We start from the raw sequence: 21,265 nt of genomic DNA on the forward strand, positions 1-21,265 counted from the left end.
ATAATAAATAAATATAATAAATTAAAAAGTTTAAAAAGTCCTTCTCTCATTAAACATGTTTACTCCAATAAGTCGCTCTCTCGTTATTCATAAATACAATATCATAAAATTATATTATTTATTAGTTAATAATCAATATAATATTTTTTTCTATTTAATAATATAAACAATTGTGAAAATTACAAAAATATATATGAGAGACGCCACCTAATCATTCTCGTTTTCTCCTTTATTATAACATATATATAATATAGTTATACAACGATTTTAAAAAATATTGAGAAAACATATTTATAGATACTTGTCTTTGTAATATTTTATGGGTTAAAAATTAAAATAAACATTAATATAGTAGGTTGATTTTAAGAAAAAGATGAGAAATGATATCAAAAATGAAATTTAGAAAAATATGAAGATGGTAAGTTGATTTAAATACAAATTAGAAATTTTAGGAGAATATTATGATGACAAAGTTCATTTTAAAAATCTTAATGGAAGATGTTGTATAAACTTTAGGAGAATATTATAAATAATGATAAATATTTATAGATATCCGTCTTTGTAATATTTCATATGCTAAAAAAATAGAATATAGTAAGTTGATTTGAGTAGAAAGAGGAGAAATTGTATTAAAAACGAAATTTATGAGAATATCAAGATGATAAGTTATTTTAAATAAAAAGTTGAAGTTTTAGGAGAATAAAATGATAAGTTGATTTGAAAAATCTTAATGCAAGATTTTATAGAAATTTTAGGAGAATATTATGAACGATGATTATATATTTAGAATAATATAAGGTAATTGTAGTTTTAATATTTATTAACTCAAAAAATTGAGAAAATTAGAAAAATAGAAAAATAGAATGAGACAATTGAGAGGCGCCACATAAACGCTCCCGTCTTCTCCTTTATATAAGTATATTGATTGATTGGGTGAAGTAGTAAAAACGATCAAATAATACGATAGTAAGAAAACCTATCTTGACATGATAAATTTTTATGCTTTTATAAAATATTAGTAAATTATTTAGTTTAGTATTAGTAAATTATTTAGTTTAGTATACTTTTTTTGTATAAGTTTTTCATTCTTGAGGTAACCGGAGATTGCAAATGAGCTTGATTTTCATAACACTGACCCTAATTTTGAAATTACAGAGAGTAAAACTAAAACATAAGAAGTGCTATTTTCTTACACAAAAATCAGCAAGACTTTTCATCAATTTTGATACTATAGGTTTAAGAGTCTCTTCAACATATTTACTCCCTCTGTTTTTTTAATATATGACGTTTGACTTTGTGGCACACATGTTTAGGAGGTTTGATCATATAGTTAAAATAATTTTTTTCGAAAAATTCTTTTTGTGAATAAAAGTTTTTATCTCATATTTTTATTCAAAAAACGAATTTCTTAAAAATAATAATTTTAGCTATGTGGTCAACCCTCCTAAATATGTGTGCCAAAAAGTCAAAAGTCATATATTAAAAAATAGAGGGAGTACTATACATTACAAACGATTCAGTCCTTTGAAATAATTTTCATAAACCACTTCACATTATTAGATTATTTTGGTTGATTCTCCGTACATAAGTATACAACCTAGTTTAAAACCTTATATGACATAACCAGAGGGTAAATTGTTCATTATTTTTATACTCCCTTCGTCCCAATTTATCTATCTTATTTGACTTTTGATGGTCAAATTGATTCAAACAAGACAGATAAATTGACCGTAAAAAGTCAAACAAGACAGATAAATTGAGACGGAGGGAGTATTTGATAATACTAAATGATGCATAAAAGATCTTCAAATTGATGCCTCGGTGCAAAATAAAGAGTTGTTCCTCTTTGCGATAATGATACAATTTTGACATGCATCCGACATTAATCCAAGCTAGGATATTGCATCACATTAATCTTCAACACTTCCAACTGATGACTTCTGTTCATGTTTAGTTCATGCCAGATTAAGAAAAGGCTCGCTTGATGACTAAATAATTATTTGCAAATGATCAGTTATGCAAAAAGAAAAAGAGAGGATATGAGAATGCAGATCTACTTTTACTAGAAATTCAGCAAATTCCCATATGTGGGATTACATGTACGTTTGTCCTTTTATTCCTTGACAGCTTATCCTAGATAACAACCTTGGAAAGAAAAGTCTGCATTACCCCTAGCTATACTACTGGATAAATAGAAAGAGTACATGGTCCCCTACTATAACAGAATAATAAAGTAATTACAGAAAAACATTCTCGGGTTTGCTTGTGCTCTCCTTGAGTCTTTCTTATGCTGGTGCAGATGTGGCATTCCCATCAGCATTATTTGCATTGTAAGCTGCATTATCATCATTACTCCCCCTCAAGTGGAGCGGAGGTGAAACTGAGGCTCCAATCTTGCTAAGCAGATAGTTGTGTTGCTTCACATTCAATGGCTTCGTAAGTATATCAGTTAACTGCATGTAGGTAGGAACATAATCAGTAATAACGGAGCCATCAGAAATCTTGTCCCTTATATAATGACAGTCCAACTCGATGTGCTTCGTGCGCTCATGAAGAACTGGATTAGCAGTGATGGATATAACAACTTGGTTGTCTGTCTTGATAACAGTTGGTGGGAGATTTGAAAGTCCCATGTCTTTGAGCAATGAAGAAAACCATGTGACCTCACAACAAGTTAAAGCCATAGCACGGTACTCCGCCTCAGCAGTAGAGTGAGCAACAACCGCCTGTTTCTTCATTTTCCACGAAACTGGTGAGGAACCCAGCAGAACACAGTAGCCAGTGATTGATTTTCTGCTAGTGGGACAACTCGCCCAATCGCTATCACAGAATGCAGTAAGTGTGGCTGAAGAAGAGGAGGCCAATAGTATACCCTGAGCTGGATTTGTGAGGAGATAGCGAAGAATTCTTTTAGCAGCCTGCATATGGACCGTAGTGGGTTTGTGCATGAACTGTGCAAGATTATGCATAGGGAACGACAGATTAGGTCTCGTGAGAGTAAGATAAATAAGTTTCCCCATCAAATGTTGGTATGGTTGTGGATCAGACAACAAATCCCCCTTTTTCGGAGTCAACTTGACATGCGGATCCATAGGTAACTTGAGCGGTGTTGCAGATTGCATGCCAAACTCGTCTATCAAGTCCAATACATACTTTCTTTGGGAGACAAAGAAACCACTCACACTTTTGTCAATTTCCAATCCCAAAAAAAAGGTGACTGGCCCCAGATCTTTCATATGAAAGGCTTGGCACAATGACACTTTAAGTTGAGCAATAGATTTCTCATAATTGCCAGTGATCACAAGATCATCGACATAAACAAGTATAAGTGTAATAGTGTCAGATTGTACCTTCGTAAAGAGGCTGTAATCTGCTTCGGAATGCACATAATCAGCAGCAAGCAAGGTATCAGACAGTTTGTCGAACCATTCTCGTGGCGCCTGCTTGAGGCCATACAAGGCCTTTTTCAATCTACACACCAGATGTGATGCAATTTTCATATTGAACTCCCCTTGAGAATGTGGGATCCGACTTCCAATTCTCGAGTACCCTGAAGGCATCTTCATATAAACAATCTCATGCAATAATCCATGCAAGAAAGCATTCGAAACATCCATATGATAAACAGACCAGTTTTGCATCGCTACAACAGCAAGTATGGCCCTGATAGTTGTCATCTTAGCAACCGGAGCGAAAGTCTCCTTAAAATCTATACCATAGGTTTGTCTGCACCCCAAAATTACCAATCGAGCCTTGTATTTCTCAATCGTTCCATCTGGTTTAAATTTTGTTTTATATACCCACTTGCAGCCAATTGCTTTTCTGTTAAGTGGTAACTCAGAAATCTCCCATGTGTTATTCAGCTCCAGAGCATCCAAAACTATATTTATGGCATTGATCCAGTGATCATGGGTCACAGCTTGATGAAAATGAACAGGATCTTTATGGTGAGTAATAGAGGCAAGAAAACAACTGAAGGATTTTGTAAGTGAATGGTCAACAACTGCAGAAGCACTCACAGCAGTGTTTGACACAAAAGTTCCCAGCCATTGTGGGGGTTTTGATTGTCTGGTGGTTCTGTGGAGAATGGGGGTTGGTGCTGTAACAATTTGTTCAGTATGGGTGGTACTTGTTGTAGGTTCAAGAGTAGGTGATAGAGTAACAGTTGTGTTAGAGTTTTGAGACAAATCTTGATCAAAGTCAAAATCAAGATCATCAAAATAAGTAGATGGGTTAGGCACAGGCATAGTAGTAGGTAAAGGGTGCACATATGTATTTGCAGAGTTTGTGTTTAGAGGAAATATAGTTTCATTAAAGACAGCATGTCTAGAAACAAAGGTTTGTGATGTGACAAGGTTTAAAAATCTGTGACCCATTGTAGAGCTAGGATAGCCAATGAATACACATGGTACTCCTCTTGCTTCAAATTTGTCTCTGCTATGATCAGGATTCACCACAAAAGCTAGACAATCAAAAACATTAAAGTGATCATAGGTAGTAGGTCCTGTTGGATTTTTAATGCAGCGGGGCATGGTAAAATACTTTTACACATATAAAATCCAAATAAAAGCATATAAATCGTGAATAAAAATTCGAGGGATCGAATCTAACCTTTTAAAATAATTCGGAGACAACGATCAGAGATCCATAGCAGTTGCTCCTCAAGTGTGAAGCACTCCACCGGTATCCACCAAGAAAACGATGTTAAGGAGGAGGAAGGAGGTGGAGAGAATTGGGTTTTCCAAACTTTTTGGGTTTTCGGGTTTGATGTGTGTTAGAATAAAATAGGGTCTATAATAGTGTATTTATAGGCAAAATTTTCAGCTGAAATTTTCCCATAATATTATTATTATTATCCCATTTATTATTCTCATTAATAATTAAAACACCTTTTAATCATTAATCCTTTTTCTAAACACTTTAGAAATAATTCTCTCTCTTGATTTAATTTCCAAAAATTAAATCCTTTAATTAATAATATTAAGAACTTTTCTTAATTAATTTATAATCAATTAAATCTCATTTAATCAATTATTAAATTTTCCAATTAATTATTTATTTCACAAATAATTAATTATTTAGCCATTATTAATTAATTCCTCCACCATTAAATCATTCTATTTTTATTGTGTGACCCTGTAGGTTCAATATTAAGCCGGTAGTAGAAATAAATAATAATAAAACTATTTTATCATTATTTATATAAATTCTCTAATTTATTAAATATGATTAATTAATTAATCACATTTATTCTACATCGTGAGTGATGTTTCTCAACATATCGCGACTATCCGGATAATATGAATTCACTGCTTAGAATACCAAGAACCTGTCAGTGAATAGTTACCATACAATAAACTCCTTCTACCCTACAATGTCCCGATTAAATACAAGGCATGGATCTCGTGTCAAGCCTATCTAATTCAATCACTTGCTTACCATTTACTATGCGTAGTTCTATGCAAATTAGAAACTCCTTTCTAATTTCATTCACTCTGGCCAGAGATTCCTGAACTAGCATAAGTGGATCAGCCTTGAACATTCGCTTCCTTCACTGGAAGGGGTAGATCCTTTATTGATCATACACTATCTTCGTGTACAAATTCCTATACCCAGAAGAGCCCTAATAATTGTCCCTGGAGACTAAGAACTAAACCAAAGCATAGTTCAGTGTACACAAGATGACTATGATGACCTCAAGTCTAAGGATACTTGTACAACTATCACTAGGTGAACAACTGCTGACACGTGAGTGAACTCCATCAGTTGTTCAGCTGTGCGAGTCATGTTCAGTGAACTTATTCCATAATAAACACCTACATACTAGCTATAGTGTCACCACACAAATGTCTATAAGAACAGACATCCTTCATAATGAAGCAAACATAGTATGTACCGATCTTTGCGGATTATTAATTACCAGTTAGTAATCCTATGACCAGGGACTATTTAAGTTTAGAGTTATCATCTTTTTAGGTCTCACTATTATGATCTCATCATAATCCATAAAAGCTTTACTCTAAACTATGGTATATCTTATTTAAACACTTAAATAGATAGAGCCCGTAATAAAATCAAAACAAGTCTTTTATTAATATCAATGAAATCAAAACAGATTACATAAAAGTTATTCCTAAATCCTAATACATGATTGGACTTAGGACATATTCCTTTCAATCTCCCACTTGTACTAAAGCCAATCACTCTGGTATCTAATGCCCATCTCATCTTTATGACGATCAAAGTGACTTTCAAAAAGTAGCTTTGTGAGTGGGTCTGCTATGTTGTTATGTGTGTCAACTCTATTTCAATATAATACAAGAAATGTTACCGCGCTCCCACTAACCCTTTTGTAGATGCATGGTTCATCTTCGTTTTTGATAAAATCAAACTCTTTGATTGTCTCATCAAAACGAATGTTCCATCTTTCGAGAAGCCTGCTTTAAACCACATATGGTTCACAGCAGCTTACACACTAGGTTTTCATTTCTCTTGGAAAGAAAACCATCTGGTCATATGCCAGATGTCATAGTCGTAGTAAGCAGCAATCGCAAGCAAAATCCGAACTGATTTTAACAGGGCTACAGGTAAAAGGTTTCATCAAAGTCAATCCATTGCCTTTTGTTTGAATCCTTTTCCCAAAAGCCTGGCCTTAAAGGTCTCCACCTGGCCATCTGCTATAATCTATCTTTTGTATACCGTATACATAGATTCCATTCTGGATTTCATGGCACTATGCCATTTCCCTAGTCAACACTACTCATAGCCTCATTATAGGTCACAGGGTCGTCATCATCAATGATCGACAACTCATTGTCATTCTCAATGACAAGGTCATATTACCTCTCAGGTTGGCGAGATACTCTCCCTGATCTATGAATGGGCTGTTCCACAAAAGGTTGTTCAGTCAGAACAGGTGTTTCCACTTGATCCGTAGTAGTTTGTGCTTCTTGAACTTCATCAAGTTCAATTTTGCTCCCACTGTTTCCTTCAAGGATAAACTCCTTTTCCCAGAAGGTAGCATGTCTGGAGACAAACACCCGATGATCGGTGCAAAAGTAATACCCTAAAGTCTCTTTAGGATATCCCACAAAACTACATTTTACGGATCGATATTCCAGCTTATCTGGGTCAACTTACTTGACATAAGCTGGGCATCCCCAAATCTTAACGTGTTTAAGACTCGGTTTCCTTTCTTTCCATATCTCATACGAAGTTTGAGGAACAGATTTTGGAAGGCACCTTATTCAGTAAATATGCTGAGGTTTCCAATGCATAACCCCATAGGAATACTGGAAGATTTGCATAGCTCATCATGGACCGAACTATGTCTAACAAAGTTCGATTTCTCCTTTCAGATACTAATCTGGAGGAATCCATTGGGAGACTATACCATTTACTTTGAGATAATCCAGAAACTCTCTGTTCAAGTATTCACCACCTCGATCTAATCGAAGAGTTATAATACTATGTTTGGTTGTTTCTCCACTTCATACTTATATTCTTTGAACTTTTCAAAGGCCTCAGACTTGTGTTTCATCAAACACATATCCGAATACAGATCTATCATCTATGAAAGTAATGAAGTATGAAAATCCACCCATGGCTTGCGTAGACATTGGTCCACATACATCTGTGTGTACCATTCCTAGCAAATCTGCAGCCCTCTCGCCATGTCTACTGAATGGAGACTGCAGTGCCACAATGAAGTGAGATTTTCATCATCCCTTTTCTTTTATTAGTTTGTTCAATCTAAAGTAAATTATGTCACATATATACAAACCATTATTTAAAGCACCACATCCATAAAGAATATTATCTCTAAGAATAGAACATTCATTATTCTCAATAATAAATGAAAATCCAGCCAAGTCTAATATGGGAATAATATTCCTCACAATCGAGGGAACAAAATAACACTTATTTAAAACAATAGTCTTGCCCGTAGGCATATGTAAATGAAATGATTCTACATCTTCAGCAGCAACTCTTGCTCCATTTCCATCAGTAGAATCACCTCCTCTTCCTCAAGAGTCCTACTTCTCCTTGGTCCCTGCAACAAATTGCAGATATGAGAACCACAAGCGGTATCTAATACCCAAGTAGAAATGACATATTCACTTCTATCATGAACATACCTGAATCAGAAGCGGTAGTCTCACTACCCTTCTTCTTCTTCAATTCTGCAAGGTAAACCTTGCAGTTCCTCTTCCAGTGCCCCACCTTGTTACAGTGAAAGCAAACAACTTTGCTCTTGGGGTCTTCAGCTTTTGGTGGAACCGGCTTTTCTTCACCTACTTTCTTCTTCTTGGAAGGGTTCCTCTTCCTTTTCTTAGGATTGGAACCTTCACCAATTAGAAGAACAGAACTCTTCTTAGGGGGAAAATTCGATTCCGCAGTCTTCAACATGTTGTGGAGTTCAGGCAGGCTGACATCCAACTTATTCATGTGAAAGTTCACAACAAACTGCGAGAACGAACTCGGAAGCGATTGCAAGACCAAGTCTTGGCTCAGCTCCCCATCCATGGCAAAACCAAGTTGTCCAAGACGTTCAATCAAATTGATCATCTTAAGTACATGGTCATTCACAGATGATCCCTCAGACATCCTACAACCGAACAGCTCCTTCGATATCTCATATCGAGCTGTCCTCCCCGCCACATCATACAACTCTTGTAGATGCATGAGGATAGTGTGAGCATCCATATGCTCATGTTGCTTCTGTAGCTCAATGTTCATGAAAGCTAGCATGATGCATTGAGCAACATTTGCATCATCTATCCACTTACGATACACAACATGTTCATCATTATGCGCATCGCTAGCAGGTTCAGTAGGCTTAGGTGAGTCAATCACGTATTCCAGCTTCTCAATCCTGAGAACAATTCTCAAGTTTTGAAGCCAGTCAGTATAATTAGGACCAGTCAATTTGTGAGCATCTAGTATGCTCCTGAGTGATAGTGCAGAAGACATAACGTACAAAGTAAATCTGTAAATGATAAACACATAACAACACTTAGCAAATATTCGATTTCATTTCAAAACACTATATGAATCGGGTCTTTATTCATAAGTGGCTCCCACTAGTTTTCCTAATTTATTCAACCCCCATACATGAAAAATTAAGCATTCATAATGCTAGTGGGAATAGGGATCCTACATTCCATCACACAACCCCGGCTGTGGCACGAAACGCCATGTAATGTTCAATAGGCAGACAACTCTTGTCAATTACATCTAATGTTATTCCCTAATCAAACTTTAGCCTCTTGAATAATTGAGTCACGGCTGTGGCACGACAAACTCAATATTCTAAGTCAAGTCTAACCCAACATTCCGTACAATTGAATCAGTCCCCAAAGGCCCACGGCTGTTGCACGTAACGACCTTTAGATTCTTATTCAATGTACACATCTCTATGTAATAGACAAGTATTTCTTATTTCGAAATCAAAGCCCTCGGCTGTTGCACGAAACGACAATGATTCAAAAATAAGAACTACTTTCTACCATGTTGGAAGGCTATGACCGACACAAGCCCGTTGTGTCATTGGCCAATTACTACTTGATATTATTTAAATTTAGAGGGTTTATATTACGTTACAATCATAATCATATTATAAAGAGATTATTCCTTTTAAATTAAATATTTCAAATCAATAATCAATAATCAGATGATTCCCAGATCGGGTGGAGCATTGTCAAGAGGCGTCACTTAATAACCCTTTCTTACAGATAGAAATCTGTTGTTGACAGAATCATCCTTTCTCTCATATCAAAAATTCATATTCAATTACGTGTTTCACAAACAAAAGAATCTCATGATTGTATTCATAATATTGTTATTAAGGTTATGAAACAATTTCACTATACTAGGTTGTCTAACAAACGCCTTATGTTCATTCAAGTTCACCTAAATCTATCATCGCATGATAAACTAAGCATATATCACATATATAAACATGAATAAACATCAAGGTAGGCATGTTACATCATCTAGCACATTAGTCTAAGCATTATACATCTCTATGTATCACATGAAGCATTTAAAATCAATTCAAACGATCAAAAACAGCTATAAAACACTTCATGGAATATAAACAGTTCAAAACTTTTATATAAACTATAATTGATCACTCCATTAGATCCGTCTCGGAAAAACGAATCCAACGGTATATTGCACGCCCAAAACGGAGTTACGAAACTCCCAGAAAATCAATTTTAAAATCAACAGACGGGCTCTGACGCATTACAGGAACGCGTTACAAGCCCTGTAACGCATTCCGGTGATGCGTTACACCCCTTTTAAGCCATTAAAGAGTGTAACGCATTCCGTGAATGCGCCACAGGTGTGTAACGCATTCCCGAAATCCACAGCATATAAAATAGGTGTGTTACACCCCTATTTTTTTTTTCAGCAGCCGCCGGTGCCTTTTCTCGGAATCCGCGCCGCCTGACAGAACCTGTGCCTATTCTGTGTCTTCTCCTTCCGTGTATTACAGATTATGCAGAGTAGACATAGTACAGATATATATACATATTTACAAATAATTTATATATATATATATATATATGATTTATTTAATTACGAATTTAATTGTAAGAACTTCAAAAATTCATAATAAAAAATCTATACATCATAAAATTATGAAAAAAATATCCAGACGATCTACAACACTTGTAGAACCCAGATCAACATTCAAAATTATTCTGAGAAACGATTTCTCATCAGACAAAATTAATCCATGATATAACTTGTAAAAATCATAATTAATTCATACAAACACATAAAATTCTGAAATTTTTACCACAGATCTATATGCATACAACCTATGCTCTGATACCATTATTGGATTTTTAACGCAGCGGGGCATGGTAAAATACTTTTACACATATAAAATCCAAATAAAAGCATATAAATCGTGAATAAAAATTCGAGGGATCGAATCTAACCTTTATAAATAATTCGGAGACAACGATCAGAGATCCATAGCAGTTGCTCCTCAAGTGTGAAGCACTCCACCGGTATCCACCAAGAAAACGATGTTAAGGAGGAGGAAGGAGGTGGAGAGAATTGAGTTTTCCAAACTTTTTGGGTTTTCGGGTTTGATGTGTGTTAGAATAAAATAGGGTCTATAATAGTGTATTTATAGGCAAAATTTTCAGCTGAAATTTTCCCATAAATATTATTATTATTATCCCATTTATTATTCTCATTAATAATTAAAACACCTTTTAATCATTAATCCTTTTTCTAAACACTTTAGAAATAATTCTCTCTCTTGATTTAATTTCCAAAAATTAAATCCTTTAATTAATAATATTAAGAACTTTTCTTAATTAATTTATAATCAATTAAATCTCATTTAATCAATTATTAAATTTGCCAATTAATTATTTATTTCACAAATAAATAATTATTTAGCCATTATTAATTAATTCCTCCACCATTAAATCATTCTCTTTTTATGGTGTGACCCTGTAGGTTCAATATTAAGCCGGTAGTAGAAATAAATAATAATAAAACTATTTTATCATTATTTATATAAATTCTCTAATTTATTAAATATGATTAATTAATTAATCACATTTATTCTACATCGTGAGTGATGCTTCTCAACATATCGCGACTATCCGGATAATATGAATTCACTGCTTAGAATACCAAGAACCTGTCAGTGAATAGTTACCGTACAATAAACTCCTTCTACCCTACAATGTCCCGATTAAATACAAGACATGGATCTCGTGTCAAGCCTATCTAATTCAATCACTTGCTTACCATTTACTATGCGTAGTTCTATGCAAATTAGAAACTCCTTTCTAATTTCATTCACTCTGGCCAGAGATTCCTGAACTAGCATAAGTGGATCAGCCTTGAACATTCGCTTCCTTCACTGGAAGGGGTAGATCCTTTATTGATCATACACTATCTTCGTGTACAAATTCCTATACCCAGAAGAGCCCTAATAATTGACCCTGGAGACTAAGAACTAAACCAAAGCATAGTTCAGTGTACACAAGATGACTATGATGACCTCAAGTCTAAGGATACTTGTACAACTATCACTAGGTGAACAACTGCTGACACGTGAGTGAACTCCATCAGTTGTTCAGCTGTGCGAGTCATGTTCAGTGAACTTATTCCATAATAAACACCTACATACTAGCTATAGTGTGACCACACAAATGTCTATGAGAACAGGCATCCTTCATAATGAAGCAAGCATCGTATGTACCGATCTTTGCGGATTATTAATTACCAGTTAGTAATCCTATGACCAGGAACTATTTAAGTTTAGAGTTATCATCTTTTTAGGTCTCACTATTATGATCTCATCATAATCCATAAAAAGCTTTACTCTAAACTATGGTATATCTTATTTAAACACTTAAATAGATAGAGCCCGTAATAAAATCAAAACAAGTCTTTTATTAATATCAATGAAATCAAAACAGATTACATAAAAGTTATTCCTAAATCCTAATACATGATTGGACTTAGGACATATTCCTTTCAGGTTCTTCATGCAATTTTTCATAAGTAATTGCAAAATCCAACACAGCACTAGGCAACCTATTAATTATATGTACTGCAGTAAGAACACACTCACCCCAATATGAAAGTGACAATCCAGATTGAAACCTCAAAGCTCGAGCAACCTCTAAAATATGTTTATGCTTTCTTTCCACCCTAGCATTTTGTTGTGGTGTATAGGGACATGACTTTTGATGCACAATGCCATGCTTAGCCAGAAATTCATTACATGCTTTATCAGAAAATTCAAGTGCATTATCAGAGCGTATGGTTTGGATTGAATAAAAATTATACATTAAAGTTATAATGAAATTCAAAAAGGAGTTAAATCAAGAATCAATAGAAACCAAAGGACACGTTAAAGCAAATGGTGAAAAAAGTAAAACCAAATTTAATAGAATCATAAAACATTTAGAAATATAAGGAAATAAAAATAAAACTAAATTTTATAAAATCATAAGACATGTATAAATAAAAGATAACAAAAATAAAACTGAATATAATGGAGTCATATGACATGTAGAGGAATAATGGTGAAACAAAAGTTGTAGTAAAATTAAAAAGACATATAAAAGTTGAATTATAAGATATATAAGTAAATTGGTGAAACCAAAATTAATATAAGATATATAAGTAAATTGGTGAAACCAAAATTATATTTGTGTACCACTTATTTTTCCTTTTTCGTAAAGAGTATATTTATTATTAAGTTTTATTCTTCGAAATTTATCACTTTTAATTTTTTTTATAGAATATGATGATTATTATTCTAAAAAAAAATCAATTCTGTCTGTTTACACACAAATTATGGTGATTAGGAATTATAAAATTTATAAAAAATGAGTACTTATACTGAATTAAATTTTATCTCCTGAGAACTATAATCTTATCCTCTATTAAAAAAACAAAACATCAACAAAAAAACCCGAACTTAGTTAAAAGGAAACAAACATGAATTTTATAATCCTGACATTATCGTAATTAATATCATTATAACTGCTATGAATGAGCTATCTCCTAATTAAAAAATGAAGTCATCGAACCAACCCAAGGGCGTACGCGTTCTGCTAGTTGTACAGGAATGTTCTTCAGTTTTATACAGCCAACTATTTGAAATTGTTTGAGAGAAGGGAAAGCTCCGTCCCCAACTTCCAATTCTTTCAGATTGTGGAACAGCTCTAATCTTAAAATTTGAAGACTTGGAAACCCATTCTCACTGCATACCATTTTGTTTAAATATCTATTAAAAGTCAACTGAAGAGCGGTGAGATTCGACAAACTTCCCAGATGGGGCATTGGATCTTCTGTAAAGTTACTATATTCTAGACTTAAATCCGTAACTGAATGGGGCAGATGACGTAGGTCCGATGGATATTTTAGAGCACCCCATAAGTAGACGCTCTTGAGACGATTGCAAGACGAGAGTGGTTTGAGTCTTGGAATCTCAAAAGTTCCAAAGTTTTGGATGATAAATGTTTGGAGACTTGTTAAATTGGTTACGGACTCCAGCGTGTAACTGTTGCTTTGATATTTATCTCCATATATACAGAGTGTATGGAGGTTGGTGAGATTAACAGAGTCAATCTTCATCCATTCTTTACGCCATATACGAAGGAGAGTCTGTAACTTTGTTTGGTGCTTACCTATATTCAAACTCCCTCTAATTTCAATGTTTAAATGTCTCAATTCATGAAGCTCACATATCTCCGGAGGAACTGTGTAGTCTGTTCTCCGCCCACCGTGCAAGGTTTGTAGCTTTTTAAGCTTGCCTATACTTGCTGGAATTTCTATAGGATCATCAGAATAACCCATTAAGCCCAAGTATTTTAAGTGAACTAAATCTCCTATTTCTTCTGGTACTATCTTTGAGTGTACGCTTCTCATATCCAGGACTTTAAGATTTTTGAATCTCGCACACACCAACTTCATTTCTTTTAATTCATATTTACCATTTAAATAATTTACTACTGCCAATGAATGCAAACGTAAAGCATCAAATCTATGCTCAACTAGTTTCAAGTACTCACCTATTTCATTGTAAATGACATGACGGGGTTGTCCTTCCAACAAATGAATGAGTTCTGGATGGTGTTTACCTGATTCCAAAACGACCAACAACTTGTGCTCCTTTGCTTTTTTTATGGCAAGATCACGTACTAGATCATGGACCCGGCAACTCTTAACTTGTCCATTCCATCGCAAATCATTAACCTGAAGCAAATTGCGATTAATCAGCTCATTCAAACAGTTTTCAGCCATGTCCTCCATGATTACTCCTTCACCTTCCTCGGCTTCTGATATGAATTCCTCTGCAATCCATAGACGCTTCAACTCGTCTGGATCAATCACATGGTCTTCCGGGTACCTTGCAAGGTAGAGAAAACAGTCTTTCATTTGGGGAGACAAGTCATTATAACTCAAACTCAGTATTTCTTCAATCTGGAAAGAACCACCATCCTTCAAGTGTCTCCATATATGCTCCTTCACCTTTGACCAATAATCATAGCTCATATAGTGTAATAACAGGCCGCTCAGTACCACAATTGCAAGTGGCAAACCTCGACATTTACCAACCATCTCCTTTCCTAATTTCTCCATATTTTGGGTTGTTGGTTTTGCTCTCTTACAGAACAATTCCCAGCTCTCATCTTCCGTTAGAAAACGGAGTTGATGGACAAAACTTTTGTCGTCAACCGTCTCTGCAACTGTTTTGTTGCGGGTGGTTATGATGATTCTACTACCGTTTTTCTGGTTTGGAAATGCAATTTTAATCTGGTCCCAAACCTTTATGTCCCATATATCATCAATCAAAACCAAATATCGGCCTCGACTTTGAAGTAACTCTGGCAGGTGCTGCAGCAAATGGTACTCGTCCATGGTTGACAACTTTTGTTCGTACTCAGCTCCCATAAAAGACGTCACTATTCTCTTCAAAACATCTTTTATGTTATATTCGTTGGACACACAAACCTTAGCACGAGTATCAAAATTTCTCAACTCGCTAGAGTTGTACAACTTTGTGGCAAGTGAAGTCTTGCCCAAGCCCCCCATTCCGTGAATTGAAATGACTTTGAGGGAGAGGTCCTCGCTATTAAGCTCCCCCATCAAAGTCTTAAAATCGTCCTCGAAGCCAACCACTTCCACCTGGTTATTAATGGCAGTTATTCTCAACAATGTTCTCTCTTTCTGCTGCTTGTTTGGAGTGGCTAAGATGTTGTCAATACGGTACTCATTTCGCCTATTCTTGATCACTTCAATCCTTTTCTTGATTGAATCTATCTCCTTGCCGATATCGTAAAGTGTAGCTTCTTCTTTGATCAAGCAAAAACAGGCCCGAACACGATCCCAGATACCTTGTTTCGGAGCTGCATATTCTTCTTGGTGAGCACTGAAATCACTCAGGATTTTTATCGCACCATTGGCGACATCTCTAACGTCCTCCACCCAGATGCGAATTTGCTCCTCTTCCAGTCTTGATTCTGCAGATCTTACGGAAGACTGGAGGTAGCGCAATTCATCTTTGAGCCACCTTAAATTATCTTTCACTTCTAGTAGAATGTTAACTTCTTGTGCAATAAATGCACCAAGCTTTTCAATTGCAAGAGATACGATTGCATCAACCATTCTTCTTTATTAAGCTTTATGATCTGAAGGTAATCGAAGTAACTACAACAAGAACAATACTAAATTATGATTTGTAAGGTCTATCGTGCACAGAATTACAGAAATAAAAGCTTTAATTCATTGATTTGCCTATGAGATGCTTTCACATCCTGAGTGGTGTCCCTACAAAGAGGCTTTAGCAACCTGTCACTTCTCTTTAGGCAAAGATGCCCTCAACACTGAAAGAGTGTCGTGTTTTGTGTGGTCGATCAATTTATACTTTGTCTGTTGAAACCTTTTTTTACTGCTGGGACACTCCAACCATTCACTGCGGATCTCAGCTTAGTATGCGAAATTATACAATTACGAGTAACCTCATTTTAAGCTTTGCTAAAATTGCTTCTTAGGAAGAAGTCCGAGTAAAATAATATGAGCATGATTAGAAATGCAAAAAAATAAATAACTGAAGAGCAATGTCTAACATATTGTTGTTGAATTTAGGTACAACTGAAAGTGATCGTAATCGAATATTAAGTCCATAAAAAGAAGAGAAATCTCAGAGGGACCATAAAAGATATAGAATGTAATTATAATTATTGAAGTCGCCGGAGACTTGTCACAAGTCTTTGTAGCAATATAGAAGAAGAGGGACCATGACAGAGCATGTGTATGGTGTCCCTATAAAACAGAGCACTGTCCTTTCAATTATTGCAGTTTCTACACCATAATCGCTACAATGCAATTCTTCTTAAGTGCATAGCAAGTCTCCAGAGAAATCTACCCTATTGAGTTATTAGTCAAGCAGATGAAAAGGATGAAATTCAGGTACTTGACAGCAGCGTTTGCTGAAATTAAGGATCCGGAGCCCAACTTCTTCGGGGGCACCATTTACTTAAGTGATTATGTCACTAGTCACCGGTCCAAATTAAAAAAAATGTCATTTTCACTAGACTTTTCGAATTTGATATTTGAGTGCTAAAAGTTGGTATTTTAACCATTTAATCTTCAATTTAGATCATATAACTATAAATAAAATTAAATATAAATAGGGACACTTCACCAATTTTAGTGAGGGCACTTTATAAAATACACATATTTATACCTTAAAATTTTAAAAAAAAACCGCTAATTTTTAGTTCCGTGAGGGCACGTGTCCGCCCCTGCATGAATCTACCCTTGATTTTCAAGCTTGATAAATGAATTTTTTTCCCATTTCCAAGCATATAAACATTCTGCATATTGGAGGCCTAGATACTGCATTTTCCTGATAACCTTCTGTGAGACGAGCTCTTGTATTAAATTTTTAGCACAACTATAATCCATAACATTGGACGAAGTTGGACGAGTACTCAGAGTTTCCCTGGCTCATATTTTTCGTATTTTAACCGAGTCCTTTAACATTGAAAACGAGTACTCCGAAAATTGACCAATTACTTAAATTTTTAGAAATGAAATTGAATATAACCAATTTCCGAATTTTATTTTAAACCTACATATTTCTTGATTTTAGCAACTAAAAGTAAAGATATGACAGGGCGAAGGTGAATGATAATAGTCTAAATCACTTGCAAAGGTTGAAAGTTTTGGCTCAAAGAAGATTGTAAGTTTCTGCTAGGAGACTTCCAATCATCCATTGCAGATCTCACCTTAGCATGTGAAATAATGCAATTACAGGTAATTCTCGTTCGAACCTTTGCTAATATTGCTCCCTATGAAGTCCAACTAAAAATCTTAGGAGCACTATTAGAAATGAAAAAAACTTAAAAACCGGAGAGCAATGTTTAACATATTGCTGTCAAATTTAACTTGTACCTGAAAGCGATCGTAATCGAATACTAAGAGCATACAAGAAAGTTCTGCAATTGATTGAGGATACCAGGAATGCAACTAATCCATATTTCGACGAATTACATTATTTCATCTTGGAGCTCAAAGCCATGCTGACAGTGGATAGCTCAGTTGGAGGAAATGAAGAGACTAAGCAGAGGAGTCAAGCAGTGCTATCCAAGTTGTAGGGACAAAACACTTGTAATGTGGTCTGTGAATCTCTTGGTTTAGAGCTCAGTTTTGTCAAATGTTGCAAGGGAATAAAATAAACAGCCTAGTGTAGTAGTGTGCATTGTAGTAGTGTGCAAGACCAGATACTTAAAAATTAATCCTATAGTTTATAGTATCAAACAAAATTAATCTCAATTATGACCCTATTCTAAATATAAATTTTTTTGAAAAAAATTGAAAATTGCAAAGAATTTAAAAAGTGAATTCATGACCAGGCGCGTACGCGTTCTGCTAGTTGTACAGGAATGTTCTTCAGTTTTACAATTTTAACACAAGTTACTGTGTCAAGAAGGCGAACAACGACCAACATATTCCACAACCCTAATTCTTAAATTTACAAGCCTTTTTTTTCTGGGCCTACTATCCTAAAAATCAGAGATCTTGAAGTATGCGGCAGACCAAATTACCCGATTGTACAACTTAAAAAGAATTGCGGCAGAAACGCCACGATATTTATAGCAACACCTGGCCACTGAGTAAGCCAAAAATTGGCCTATCTTAGATTATATGTTATGATACTAAACATAGGCACAATGGTAAGTAGTAAATGCCAATAGAGAAAACTTCCACTTAACAACCACCCCAATCTGAACTTGATTCATGAACTGAACTTAAGAAGAAAGTGTTCGTCAGCACTTTCTTAGGAGATGATTCATTGTTATGGAGAAGGCATCTTGAAACTGTTCGAAATCTGAACTTGAATCTCCATACACTAATCCAGGCAACAATTCATACACTATATACCTCCTCATGTCATCCCCGGCCACTCTACCACATTCACCTTCGACTTTCTCACCTCTTCTTGATCTATAAACAGAGAATACTTTCTGTGATCCTCAGGAAAATGCCATGAATATTGATAGTAAGCTGTGAAAGGATCAAAAAACACAGGAATGCGGCCTGATATTAGAGAATCAAAGACAGATTTTCTAGTTGGACTATCACCAGGAGGTTGTAAACAAAATTCAGATTCCAAGAATAGTTCGATGATGGATTCAGGCTGATCACAACCTCCTGAACTACAATTCTGAAACTTGCATGTTCCAATACTTGCTAAAGTGCATTGGTTGATCAGCACTGATCTTATACTTTCTGGAGAATCTGGTCTTGCACCTCCTGCAAAGCTAACGAGGTTGTTTCGGCTTGATTGGACGATCTTGAATTGCCATGAGATGATATCTTCATCGGAGTGAGGATGGAAGTAGGTAGGATGTGGGATCCCATTGTCATTAACATGCCAAGTTTGCCTTTCAATCAGTAGCTTTATCGGGTTTTGCATTTCTTCAAGATTCAAAAATGTACTTCCCCATGGAGAATCATCCCTTCTCCGAAAATCCCATGAAACATTACCCAAAACAAAGACAGGATCTTTGCCTGAGTTTAAAGCCCATGGTTTCTGCATTTTAAGCCATTCTACCAGTTCCAATGCCAAAGCGTCCTTAACATCAGGAGAGGCATTCTTGAAAGGCCATCTCAAGATGTCTAAGCCACCATAGAATGGAACATAGAATAGCTTGGCTTCATTTTCATTATAAACTCTAAAAGGATTCTTCATAACCCTGGAATGAAAAATTGGTTCCAGAGAATACTGATGAGTGTTCTACCAGGCTTTTCCAAGTTTCGGTATTGGCTCTCCCAGTGCCTCATTCCTGAAAAATTGACAGAAATCCAACCAAGGAGACATCACTACACTGAGCTATCAAATCCTTGTTAAACTTTGGTGGCAAATCATACAAATAAACCCCTCTGCCATCACATGTTGTGAGGCTACTTGAATTTGATATCCATGATCGATGCACTTGCAGATGCTCTTCCACCACCTTCACTGCAGATTCAAACTCTGAAAGCATATTGTTATTGTTATGAACAATGTTGCTAACAATAAGGTTTTTGTTGTTCTCTTGAACATCAGAACCAGGAAGATCTTGTGTGACAAGAGCCTTGTCGTCATTGATGTCAACAGGACCATTCTCTCGTATGCCCACTTTGAGTTTATGATCATCAATATTGTTCTCTTGAACAACATAACTGGCAATCTCTTGCGTAACAAGAGTTGCGTTGTTCTTGATATCAACACTAGGAACACTTTCTCGTATGCTAACTTCAAGTTTATGATCATCAACAGAACTAGCATTAATAAGTGGAAGAGGGACATCAAAATTGGGTTGTGCACCAGCAGAAAGGCAATACAGATTGTTGAGCTTTCTCGAGGATACACATACGTGGAGAATGTGACCAGAGATGATGGTAGTGGTAGAAGACCAGAGGAAAACAAGAACCAAAAGAAGAAGTGTTAATGGAACTGAAGAGAGTAACTTGGAAAGGATGAATTGAAAGAAACCAAGCTCTATTGCAGCTCTTTTCGAAGATTTAGCTCTTTTCTTAGACAGTGAAATGGCCATTTTTGTTGGCTAAACAAAACTCAAGTTCCTTCAAGCTAATTTGCTCTGTTTTTAGGGAAGATATTCAACACAAGAAGAGTGTCTTGAACATGAAGGCACGTCTTAGGAGGACTAAAATTGTCCCAAAAGTAGGCTGCACGTTGGCTTGTTAATTGCATTGAGACTTGTTTAATATGCATAATTATGGATTTAAACCATAAGCTTGCATGGCTAATTATAATATTATAATGATGCATACAATGTAGGATCTTGTTGTTGACTTCTCTATTAGAGAATGATTGACTAATGTACAGCTTATGTATAATCATTATTTGATATTATGATGCCAAGAAACACCTCTGGCAGCATCTGTTGTTCATGACAGGCATCTAGTTACTAAGTAGCTCAATATTTTCTTCAAAATGATGCAAGATCCAATTGGCATTCCAGCTTGTTTCTGCTGCTTATTGAACTAAAACTGCGGATCAATGTTGTTCAATCACTGCAGTAAAAAAGTGTGCAAGGACTATTTATCTTAAAATGGAAATCAGATTTATGATTTTGAAATAAATTTATTTACCTTAAGCCTCTTTAACATCTTCGAGAGCGCCACTTGCATTACCTATATAAAGAATTTTTAACCTTACCATGCTAAGGGTGAAAGTAAAGGCTAATTTTAGATCTTC

At 35.3% G+C, this 21,265-nt stretch overlaps 2 protein-coding genes, 1 long non-coding RNA gene and 1 pseudogene across 3 annotated transcripts in view; 1 reads left to right on the forward strand and 3 right to left on the reverse strand.

Moving 5' to 3' along the window:
• The window catches only part of LOC141670430 (disease resistance protein RPP13-like), a 77,476-nt gene extending 60,887 nt beyond the window's left edge, over nucleotides 1–16,589 (reverse strand). The window contains exon 1 of the mRNA XM_074476261.1: nucleotides 16,345–16,589. The gene's annotated coding sequence lies outside the window, so the exon portion shown is untranslated. The remainder of the gene's footprint in view (nucleotides 1–16,344) is intronic.
• LOC141671305 (uncharacterized) overlaps nucleotides 1–21,265 on the forward strand; it is a 328,936-nt gene that overhangs the window by 157,147 nt on the left and 150,524 nt on the right. The window lies entirely within an intron of this gene.
• Nucleotides 13,417–16,218, reverse strand: LOC141670958 (disease resistance protein RPP13-like). Its single transcript, XM_074477019.1, has one exon. The coding sequence runs from the start codon at nucleotides 16,159–16,161 to the stop codon at nucleotides 13,555–13,557; it is 2,607 nt and encodes an 868-aa protein (XP_074333120.1). The 5' UTR covers nucleotides 16,162–16,218; the 3' UTR covers nucleotides 13,417–13,554.
• Nucleotides 18,810–20,600, reverse strand: LOC141671509 (xyloglucan-specific galacturonosyltransferase 1-like; annotated as a pseudogene).

Source organism: Apium graveolens, chromosome 7 (genome assembly GCF_009905375.1).
Source record: "Apium graveolens cultivar Ventura chromosome 7, ASM990537v1, whole genome shotgun sequence".
Classification (NCBI taxonomy): Eukaryota; Viridiplantae; Streptophyta; class Magnoliopsida; order Apiales; family Apiaceae; genus Apium; species Apium graveolens.